Consider the following 12,205-nt stretch of genomic DNA (forward strand, 5'->3'; position numbering starts at 1 on the left):
AGTCAGGCTATTTCAGAGATTTTAAAATGTGAGAAATGTGCATGTTGGAACTGATAAAATACAGTAGCCTGGATCTCTTCTTTGAACTCCACGTCTCTCTGGTCACTTGAATTTCTCAAAGTGCTTAAACTTAATGTGTCCCAATCTGGACTCTTGATCTACCTTGCTAAAAAACTCTTCCTTTTCCTGTATTTCCTGTCCTGGAAAATGGAGCCTACCTACACTAGAAACATGTTAGTTTTGCCAGACTACTGACACATTCATTATCAGTTCTGTCCCACATATCTCTCTTGAAAGCATTGCCTTCTCTCTTTTCCTCTATTGTGGCTTTGAGTCAGGTCTTCCTCATCTGTTCACAATATTACATCAGTAATCTCTGAAGTGCTCTCCATTCCTCTAATGAGTCCCTACTCTACACTGTCCTTGTTTTCTTTCTTTAGCATCAATCTGATATTATTCCTTGCTTTAATATCCTACAAGATGAAGACTCTATCCAAAAAACAGGCAAAGGACATGAAGGGGCTATCTCACAGAAGAGAAAAATATTCATTTATACATGGGAAAAGTTGTTCATTTTCATTATAAAATAAATGCAATAATGACATTTTTTTCACCTATTCAGTTGGCAATTGGTGAGAACTGATAATAACAAATGGTTACAAGAGTCTTAAGAAATACTCCTATATATCATTGGTAGTACAATATCTTGCATGGCATTTTGGCAATGTTTTGGATATGTGAAGGAACACAACCTGCCTATTATCTCTGAGCCTCAATTACTGTATTTGGTCAAACCACGCTGAAATCTACCCTAATGGCCTTTAGGAAATGCGATAATCTAGGAGAAAGTGATTTGTAAATACGAGTAGTTAACATTCATGGGCACTTATTGTTTTAAGGACTTCAGATGTGTCTCCTTATTTAACCCTCACAATAATCCTGTACGTACTATTATTATCACCCCCATTTTACATATAAGAAAATTGAGGCACAGAGAATAAAATATTGTCCAAAGAGTAGAGGTGGGATTACTGGAGTTAAATCTACATAGGAAAATCTAGTTTTTCTTTGTAGCTACCTACAACACTTTTTCTTTTTAATTAAAAAAATTTTTTTTTAATTTTATTTATTCATTTTTAGAGAGGAAAGAGAGAGGGAGAGAGAGAGACAAAGAGGGAGAGAGAGGAGAGACAGAGAGAGAAAAGGGGGGAGGAGCTGGAAGCATCAACTCCCATATGTGCCTTGACCAGGCAAGCCCAGGGTTTGAACCAGAGACCTGAGTGTTCCAGGTTGACGCTTTATCCACTGCGCCACCAGAGATCATGCTACGACACGTTTTTTGTTTATTTTTATTATTATTATTTTGTGTGTGTGTGTGATAGCCCACAGAATTCACAGTTGAAATTTCTTTGCACATAATTTTCTCCTTGGTTAGTTACCATGAACTGGCCTTCTCTAATTGTTTTGCATATCTCATCACAGTCCTGTTTGAGCTTCTGGGAACTCAGCCCATCTCTCACTCCAATTCATTTTCAGTGCCCTGGTCAACACTGGGTACATGATAAAGCCCTAACAAAATGCAATCGTACATTTCTGTGGAATCGATGGCGCATCTTTGCAATATGAAGTAATTTTCACTTAACTCAGACAGATACATGGTAACTAGGTGAGTACGCTCCTGACGACGACAACTCCGCCCCACACCTCAGCAGAGGAGGCTGACCTTTCCGGATTTCCAGTGTCAATAGCATTTTCCCGGAACCATTCCTGCGGATTCTGATGCAGCCGGCCGGGACAGCGCCGCTGAACACAAAACAGAGCAAGTACTAGTAGTCTAGGTAAATGCCTGAAATTTCTAGCTCATTTACATGACCCGGGAGAAAACATCCTCAAGTTTTTCCATTTTTAAAAGTATTAAGTGACAAACACATTTTTATCCCTTCATAAATATTATAATCAAATTGCTTCGAGAGAGTTTGTTCTTCTTTTTGGTTAGGCATATATATGGACAGCATACTTAGAACGAACATGGAAGGCGGGGGAAGAAAGCGGAAGCCGCAGGGTCTTCTAAACCAGAAAGTCTCCCGAGGTAGCGCCAGGCTGTTTGCGGCGCTCTAGTTGTAGACGCCGTCTGAGAAGCAAGTAGGGGAACGGCGTCGTCGCTGGAGTTGAGACCAGGCGGCCAGAGTTCTCAGGGATGAACCTCGAGTTGCTGGGTAAGGACGGCATGTTTGAGTCTTCGAGAACCCTTTGGTCCTGGAGAAGAGGGAACCCAGGCGGGAGGGGTTCAGGCTGCAACCTTAAGTACTTAGTTCTGCTAGGTATCACTGGGCGCTCCTGATATGCAGCAGGAGCAGCAGGAGAGGAAAACCCAACTTCTGCCCAAGCGGAATGCACTGATTTTCTCGAGGCTACTTTCTGACCAGTTTTGGAGTGGTAGGGACAGTTTGTGACTTAGTCTTGATGACAAGGTTCACAGGTGCTGAAGTAGCTCAGAACAGGCAGGACCAGAGTTACTGGAGAAGGAATCTGAGGAAGTGAGGCTTAAGGTGAAGCTCTGAAGACTTGTCAGGGATTTGGGCGTCCAACTGGTTAAGTCTTTTTGTAGAAATACAGGATGCTTAAGAAGGGGAACTTCTAGTTGAAGCCCCTCATGGAATAGATGGGAAAAAAAAAGGCTCAGAGGGTAGTGACTTGAAGGCACTGAATAAGTAAATGGCATATTTGGCACTGTAATCCAGTTATCTTGACTTCCTATTTAAGCTCCGTAACTACCAGGGACGGTGTGGACTACAGAGGCACCTGCTTTTTGTCAAGTTCTCCTTGATTCATTTCCTCCTTACCCCTTTTGTTTACAAACTGTAGGTTCCTTGTACTTAGCGTTCATTAGGTGTTCGGCGTGGTAGCCTAGGGATGTCTGAGGTTTTCCAGGACTCCTAAATGACTTGCCGTGTTTAATGGTTTTGTTTCCCGTAAAAAAAAAAAAAGAGCCTGAACGTGTTTTTGGCTGTACAAAGGGGCTGCAAAGATATTTAAGAAATGGACTTTACCTTTAAGGAGCTTTTTGTTACGTAGAAGGTTAAGATGGTTATGTAAATAGCCATAACTATTGCAGAATAGAGGAAGGCTTTTAGGAGCCATTACAAAGTGCTAAGAACATTTAGATGAAGGAATGTCTTTGGAGCAGGGGAAGAAAGGTAATCAGGAACAAAAAGCCTGTGGAGGAGTTGAAGTTTGGAGAGGACGTTTAAGATTGGTAAAATATTGATTGATTGTATAGAATGTGGGGAGAAGTGCTTATTAGGAATATGTTGATTTAAGACATCAGTGTGAGAAGACCTAAAAAATTTACCTGCTTGGCAAGGTTGTGGGTACTGTGAATAAAGAGGATATCAAGAGATGGGGCTGGTGCCATCATTTTTGTGGAGGTTCTTTTTTTTGTTGTTGTTTTTTTTGTATTTTTCTGAAGTTGGAAATGGGGAGGCAGTCAGACTCCCGCATGCACCCGACTGGGATCCACCCGGCATGCCCACCAGGGGGCGATGCTCAGCCCACCAGGGGGCGTGGCTCTGTTGCATCCAGAGCCATTCTAGCACCTGAGGCAGAGGCCATAGAGCCATCCTCAGCGCCGGGGCCATCTTTGCTCCAATGGAGCCTTGTCTGTGGGAGGGGAAGAGAGAGACAGAGAGGAAGGAGAGGGGGAAGGGTGGAGAAGCAGATGGCTGCTTCTCCTGTGTGCCCTGGCTGGAAATTGAACCTGGGACTCCTGCATGCCAGGCCCATGCTCTACCACTGAGCCAACCGGCCAGGGCCTGGAGGTTCTTGAATATGCCCAGCTTGGAAAGTTTGAACTTTTTAAGGAAGGTACCGCTGATCTGTTGAAGGATTTTGACCTGGTAAGTAACTCTTATTAGAGCTATTAATTTCTTAAGGATTTATTTGACAACATTGTTTAGTTGAGTCTTGGAGGGTGTGAATTAACCAGTTTGCGGGGCTCGAGTAGATGAGTGATATGGAAGGCCTCAGCTAGGAAATAGAAAAGACTAGGAGGTCGAGTTGACAGAATCCGAGAATTGATTGCATGTGGTGGTGGTGGTGGTGCTGGATGAAAGGAAGAGAGAAGTGAAAAATGATGGAGCCGATAGTGGTATTACTGATAAACATTGAAGGACATTGATAAAAGACAGCGTTGGTTATGTTGAGTGTGGATCTGGGGTTCAGGAGATAGGCTTGGATTTATAAAAGAGATTTGTAATCCTACAGGTGGGCTAATTGAAACCTGGTAAGTACATGAGACCAAGGGAGAAAGTGGGAGGGGCAGAAAAGAAAACGCTGAGGACAGAATTTTGGACAAGTACTTATATTTAGCGGATAAGAGGAAGAATAAATGACGATAATAAGTTAACTAACAGTTACTTAACTGTGAGCTAGGCATATATTTGTCTATGTAGAAGAAGAAGAGAATACCATATTTCCCCATGTATAAGATGCACCTTAAATTTGGGCCCCAAATTTGGGAAAAAATGTGTTACATAAAGTTATTGAACTCAAGTTTTATTCATCATAAAATTCATACAACTCCTCATCACTGTCAAAACTCCCATCCGTTAGCTTGTCCTCATCTGTATCTGATGACGGATCCCTGTCTTCAATAATGAGCACAAAAACGAGCACTAAAAAGCGGAAATGCAAGTAAAAAAATCCCTACAACTGCTGTATAAGACGCACCCAGTTTTTAGATCGCAAATTTTTTGAAAAAGGATGCGTTTTTTTATATGGTTGGTGTGGTGTCTTCCATAGAAGCCAGTTGTAGAGCATTTGAGGCTGAGAGCTGAGAAAGGGCTGCTCTGGTTAGTTCTTAGGCAGCTTGGGGACCTCTCAGCAGCTTGAGCAGATGTGAAATGATGTTGTATAACGAAACTAATTTACCATGGGCTAATTGCTGTGATCAGTTAGGTTCCTACAGCATCTCATCAATGTTACAGTGCAGGTACCTACAAGAAGGGCACATAGCTGAAGGCGAACAACTGAGGGTCGTAGAGGCTTTTAAGAATAGTGTCAGGAAATCTAATGTGATTGAAGGCCAAGACTGTAAGAATTGAGGCAACATGATGTGGGATGTGAAGAGTCAAGTTTTCTGCTTGGTTGGGCTGGATGGTGTAATTCCAAAATTATTTATTCAACACTGCCATGGGCTCCATAGGCAAAGGGGAAGTGGAATGCTTAACTTCTTTTTTTTTTTTTTTTTTTGCCTTCTCTGGGGAAAAGGATGATTTTTTTTTTTTTTTAAACAAATAAAGTGAACATTGATTGTTGCTCCAAAAAAACCCTCAAACGGTAGATTTTAGGTGGGTCAGCTAGTCAGTGGTTCCCAACCCCCGGGTTGCAGACAGGTACCGGTCCACAGAGAAAGAATAAATAACTTACATTATTTCCGTTTTATTTATATTTAAGCCTGAATGATGTTTTATTTTTAAAAAATGTCCAGATTCCCTCTGTTACATCCGTCTAAGACTCACTCTTGACGCTTGTCTCGGTCACGTGATACATTTATCTGTCCCATCCTAAAGGCCGGTCCGGGAAAATATTTTCTGACATTAAACCGGTCTGTGGCCCAAAACAGGTTCGGGACCACTGAGCTAGCTCACTTCTCTTGATTGAATTACACTCGTTGTCCCGGAGGGAGCTTGCACAGGAAGTAACTGTTGGTGATCTTTGAGATTTGGGGAGAGAAAAGAAGACATGCTGGAAAAAAAAGATATAGGAGAATTTTGACACTCAGTAGAGGACAGGTGTGTTTTGCAAATCATAGACTGATAGCCGATAGCCTTGAGGTCAAATTTGGGTTGTATGATTTCTGGGTCAGGTCCCAGCTTTGCCAGTTTTTAACTGTGAACTTGGGAATTGACTTAACCTGAAGCCTAACTTTCTTCATCTATGAAATGGAAGATAATAGTACTACTACTCACTTAATAGTGAGTTGAGAAGAATGAGTGAGAGCATGTAAAGAAGGCCTTAGTACAGAGTGATACATGAGCATTCAGTGAGTGGGAGCTGCTAATGGTCAATGCAGGCCTGAGCACTTCAAAGAAATGATGAGCCAGTGGCGTGTAAGTCTAGAAAGCTCATGTAAGTTCTTTAATTTCATACTTTTCAAATTAATAAATACAGTCATATATCACAACAGTGAAAACTATAAATATGGGTACAGGGAAAATTATATTTCTCTCCTTCAAATGGTAACTCTCTAGAGTTTATTCTGTTATTTTTATTAATTGATTTTAGAGAGAGAGAGGAACATTGAAACATTGATTTGTTGTTCCAGTTAGTTGTCCATTTATTAGTTGCTTTTTATATGTGCCCTGAATGGGGATCAAACCTGCATGGCAGACTGATGCTCTAACCAACTGAGCCACCAGGCCAGGGCTATAACCTCTTTCTTGCTCATATAAACACATTTAAACAGATGCCTAAGGGCTTTGTTTTTGCTTTTTACAGATATAGAACCTTTTTATCTACATTATTTGCAACTTACTTTCCTCACTTAACACTATAAAGATACTATTCCCCCACATTAGGAGACAGTGATCTAATGATTTTTAATGCATTCATATAGATACTCATGATGTATAATTTTAATTGAATGCTTTAAGTGTTTTTTTCTTGCCTCCCTTTTGATAATCCCATGTATATCCTTTCATATTTTTCTTTATGTCTATATTTGACTGTGTATATTAACAAAAAAATGAGTTATATTCACTGTGTTGCTCTTTCATTCACTTAGTAACACTAATGAAAATTTTTCTAAGTGAATTAGTATGATTTATCCATACTTGAATATTTTTTTTCTTCTCAAATAGTTTGAATAACATAGTAATTATCTGCTGCTTGAGATTTAAGAGAAATTGCTCACAAAATCATTTGAGCCTGCTGCCCTGTTTGTTTTTTTTGTTTTGAATAGTAGGTTTTTAACAGTCTGTCAGTGTGTTGTTTATCCCCTGATCCAGTCAAGGATTTTTCTTCTGTAACCAGTTTTGGAAATGTGTGTTTTGCTATGAAAGTCATTCATGTTTTTTGAATTGTCTAGTATATTATGAAGTTAAATCTCAGACCCGGGTTTATATCTCTTTGGCATTCACATCTTTAGGCATCTCACCCCCGCCCCTTAATTGTCTTTAAAGCCAAGCCTAAGTAACCTAATTGTAACACAACATGGTAGATGGGGGAGGATGGAGAATATAAACGTGCAGAGCATTCGGAGGAAATGGCCTTGTGCCGCCTCAACCCTGCAGTGTTCTTCTTCAGACCCTTCACCAAAGTGTCCCAGACTAGCTTTGTCTTTTATATATGTCACTTTCTCTTTGTGCTCCTTTAAACTCCTTGTTGGAATCCTATTATCTAGGATGACCCTCAAAAAATATTCACCCAAAGCCTAAAACGAAAATACAAAAGTAGGGGTAATCTGTGTGGAGGGGTAATCATGCATTAAAGTGGTCGTAGGATTCTGGATTCTCTCAGAATCCTATGAGTGGCTTTCCCTTCTTCCAACACAGCACAGGTCACATTCTGCTCCTTCCTGGGTATTTTATATTTTTAGATTGTGTTTTTCTAATTTGTTTTTAATTTTTAAATAAGTACTTTTTGTTTATTTCTCAACCATGTAAATATAGATCTGTATTAATGATTTGGAAAGATGTATATTTTTTTTATTTTTGAGAGAGAGCACTAGAGGGACAGACAGCCAGGAAAGGAGATGAGAAGCATCAACTTGTAATTGTGTCACTGTAGTTGTTCATTGATTGCTTTCTCATACATGCCTTGACGGGGAAGGGGGGTGCTGCAGCCAAGCCAATGACCATGGGGTCATGTCTGTGATCTCACACTCAAGCCTGGGACCTCGGGGTTTTGAACCTGCATCCTCAGCATCCCAGGCTGATGCTCTATCCACTGCACTTTCTCTTGGTGAGGCAGGATGTATTGTTAAAGAAGCAAGTCATATGATATGTGCAGTATGTGAGTCTGGTTTCAGTATTCCATTTCATTTCATTCTTTTCTTTTGAATGCAGTCAGCCACCATAAGTCTGGTGGTACACATTAGATAAATCAAGATAATTACCCTTTTTGGCAATTGTATTTAACTTGAGTTTCATCATTCTTAACTATAGGGTCTGTGTGTTTTTGGTGTTTTAATTCTTCAGTTTTCTTTTAATTTTTTAATAGACAAAATGTAAAAAAGTGGTTTTCAGATTTTTTTTTGAAGGAGATGACTTTATTTTATAAATTTTATTTATTGATTTTAGAGAGAGGGTAGAGAGAAAGGGGGCATGAGGAGCAGGAAGCATCAACTCTTAGTAGTTGCTTCTCATGTGTGCTTGGACCAGGTAAGCCTGGGATTTTGAATCAGCAGCTTCCACATTCCAGGTCAGTGAAATGACCTGTGCCACCAGGTCAGGCAAATGACTTCTTTTTTAAATGAAATCTTATTTGAATGCCCTGTATGTAAAACATCTTTCTTGTACATGTAGTTCTCAGAGTGTAGTTTAAGAACCATTGTTGTCTGACCTGTGGTGATGCATGGAGTGGAGGGGATGTCAGCCTGGAGCGCTGAGGTTGCTGGTTCGAGGCCTGGGGTTTGCCTGGTCAAGGCACATAGGAGAAGCTGCTCTGAGTTGGTGCTTCCCACTCCACCCCTTCTCTCTCTCTCTCTCAAATCAATAAACTCTTTTAAAATATATATATAATAAAAACCATTATAATAAAATCTTTAGTTAATTACGTAAATACTGACAAAATTGGTGCTGCTGCTGAAATTAAACTTCTGACAAGCAGGCAGTATCATATTTGTAGCTTAAAAGGTTTATTACTACCAATGTATAAATGCCAAGTTTAATATAGGAAAAGCATCCAGGGGTTTTTGTACCAAAGTGCTGTTTGCTTAGGAAGTAGAGACTTGTGTGTAACCAACTGCCAGGTTGTTACAACCTGAATGCTATTATTAATAAGGGGAGTGATCGCTGCTGGCTGGCTGCTGTTTATAAAGGTTTTACAGAATAGTTGGGACTTAAGATAATTTGACTGATTTTAATTTTAGAAGTTTCTTATTTAAAAATATCCATAACATCATTATGTTTACATAAATACTATTTTTATGAAAAATAACTTTTCTAAAACAAAAAAATATGAGTAGATAGGCATTGGTATATGTTTTTACAAATCTCTGTAATGTTTGCCTAAATAGAAGTTGGCAGAATTCTTACATCTGCTTCTGCATTCACTCTGTTGCAAGATCATAGGTCATAGAGCCTCAGGAGAACTCATCTATCATATAAACTTACAAGATAATGAGAGACAAGTCCCCATCCAGCGGCAGATCATTGCTCTACCATTCACGAGCTGTAGTTCCCTGGTATGTTGCTCATGTTCTTTTAACTCTCTTCCTTTGCTTTTTTGCAGAGTCCTTTGGGCAGAATTATCCAGAGGTAAGAGTATAGTGTTGTGATCTTAGGAACATAATAACTCACTAGTTTTTGTGTTTGAGTGGAAAATGCATTTTGGTCCTTTTTTTTTTTTGTTGAAAACAGAAGCATTATATGTGCTGATATATCTTTTGCTGTAATAAGGAACTAAATGTTCAGTTTTAAGTGGGGGGGCCTGATAGGCAAATCTTACCATAATGTAAATTTTATAGTTCATTTCCCTTTAAATAAAAAAACCCAAACTTTGATTAAAGGATCACAAACAGCACTATCACCTGTATACAGATTTTTTCAATTTTTTATCAATGCTTTTACATAATATTAAATAAATATGTATGCTATAATTATAGTGTGCTTTGCATTTTTTAATATAAAAATATTTTGTAATACTTGGACTGTTTCAGTGTAGTCATTATGATTATTTTAAATGGCTTGATATTAATATAAAATAACTTATTTGGCTTTTCTAATGTTACACATTTAGGCTTTTCTAGGATTTTAAAATTATTTTTCTTGTGATAAATTCCAAAAAATAATGATGACTGGGTCAATAGAATGACTCTCCCCCCTTTTTTTATTATAATTATTGATTTTAGAGAGAGGGTGAGGGAGAGAGACAAAGAGACAAGACCATGACTCTGCTCCTGTGTGTGCCCTGACCAGGCATCAAACCAGCAGCCTCTGGGCTTCAGGACGAAGCTCTAACCAGCTGATCTATCTGGCCGGGGCAATAGGATGACTCCTAATGAATCTTATTATATTTGGACTAATTTCCCTCTAGTATGTGTACAAAATTATAGTGGTAATGTAGGGGATTAATCACATCTGTTTCCAAAATTTCTGTTTTTTTTTTTAAATATTTCCTCATTTTGACTAGTTTAATAGGTATGAGAACATACATAGAGATTATTTTGATATATATCGTGATTTAAATTCAAGAGAAGTGTCATAGTGAACCTTTAAAAAATAATTTGGATATCTGGGTATTGTTATCTATATTCTTGTGTTTGTTTTAATTTTTAGGAAGCTGATGGAACTTTGGATTGTATCAGCATGGCCCTGACTTGTACCTTTAATAGATGGGGCACGCTGCTTGCAGTAGGCTGTAATGATGGCCGAATTGTCATCTGGGATTTTTTGACAAGAGGCATTGCTAAAATAATTAGTGCACACATCCATCCCGTCTGTTCTTTATGGTAAGGAATTTTAAATTTAATATGTTTAATATGAGTTAAAGTAGGGGAATGAATGGTGACTGTGTAGTTGGCAATCTTATTGTCGATACTATTTTTATACTATGAAATGTCCAGCTATTAGTAATATAATTGCTCATAGCTTATGTAAACCTGGAACCCATGCTGTCCTTGGTGCTCCTTTGTGATGAAAAAGTCAGTGTAATATATGGATCTATATCAAACTCTGTCTGAGAACATTTCAGTACTGAAAAGAGATATTTAGTGGTTGTAGCTCTAGTAAGATTAGTGATAATGACATTTTATTTAGAATAAATTTTGGTTAGGAGAGAAGTTTGGAAGTCATCAAGGCTGGCCTTGTCTGGGTTCTTAAATTCCAGCAATTTTAGTGATCACAGGCATGTCCATTTCTTCATTGACCTATATAGTTATTAAGACTTTCTATCAAATATTTGAGTTGAACTCTGGTTTAATATAAATTCCCACTGGCCCTGGCTGGTTGGCTCAGCGGTAGAGCGTCCGCCTGGTGTGCAGGAGTCCCGGGTTTGATTTCCGGCCAGGGCACACAGGAGAAGTGCCCATCTGCTTCTCCACCCCTCCCTCTCTCCTTCCTCTCTGTCTCTCTCTTCCCCTCTCGCAGCCAAGGCTCCATTGGAGCAAAGATGGCCCGGGCGCTGAGGATGGCTCTGTGGCCTCTGCCTCAGGTGCTAGAATGGCTCTGGATGCAACAGAGCATCGCCCCCTAGTGGGCATGCCGGGTGGATCCTGGTCGGGCTCATGCGGGAGTCTGTCTGACTGCCTCCCTGTTTCCAGCTTCGGAAAAATGAAAAAAAAAAAATTCCCACTGATTTTTTTTCTTATTCTTTGAGACCACTGTTTACTTCATAAAATTTCATTTTGGGGCAGCACATCTTTTAAATGAACTTGGGACCAAAAAAAAGCACCTAATCAAATGTAGATTTACTAAACTGTAACATGTTTACTTTTGTCTAAATAGAAGCAGCAGAAATATATTGTAAAGCACCCACCAGTAAAGAGCTGGTGGTTTTGGCCAAAACTTCTGTAGTCCAGATGATCTCTCAGGTCCCTTCCAGCTCCTTTACATTTCATGTCCTTTTTATTGTTGTGTATTTTGTTTTCATTTTTATTTTATTTTATGTTTTATTTGAATTTATTGGGGTGACACTGATTAACATAATTATACAGGTTTCAGGTAAACAGTTCTACAACACATCTCTGTACACTGTAATGTGTGTTCACCCCCATTGTTGTGTTTTTACAGTAAGATTCAGATACTTATTTTATTATAAACAAGTATATGATAATTTATAAAGTTATGGAAAATATGGCAAAATAGAAAGAATTCATATTTCCCATAGTTCTTTTTTTTTTTTTGTATATTTCTGAAGCTGGAAATGGGGAGAGACAGTCAGACTCCCGCATGCGCCCGACCGGGATCCACCCGGTACGCCCACCAGGGGGCGATGCTCTGCCCCTCCGGGGCGTCGCTCTGTTGCGACCAGAGCCACTCCAGCA

At 39.3% G+C, this 12,205-nt stretch overlaps 1 protein-coding gene across 3 annotated transcripts in view; it reads left to right on the top strand.

Moving 5' to 3' along the window:
- Nucleotides 1–2,044: 2,044 nt before the first annotated feature.
- The window catches only part of RBBP5 (RB binding protein 5, histone lysine methyltransferase complex subunit), a 32,175-nt gene continuing 22,014 nt past the window's right edge, over nt 2,045–12,205 (top strand). For all 3 annotated transcript variants that reach the window (XM_066361956.1, XM_066361957.1, XM_066361955.1), the window contains exons 1-3: nt 2,045–2,216; nt 9,454–9,479; nt 10,500–10,672. In XM_066361956.1, the coding sequence (XP_066218053.1) occupies nt 2,198–2,216; nt 9,454–9,479; nt 10,500–10,672 (218 nt within the window). In that variant the 5' untranslated portion in view covers nt 2,045–2,197. The remainder of the gene's footprint in view (nt 2,217–9,453; nt 9,480–10,499; nt 10,673–12,205) is intronic.

This window comes from Saccopteryx leptura, chromosome 2 (genome assembly GCF_036850995.1).
Source record: "Saccopteryx leptura isolate mSacLep1 chromosome 2, mSacLep1_pri_phased_curated, whole genome shotgun sequence".
Classification (NCBI taxonomy): Eukaryota; Metazoa; Chordata; class Mammalia; order Chiroptera; family Emballonuridae; genus Saccopteryx; species Saccopteryx leptura.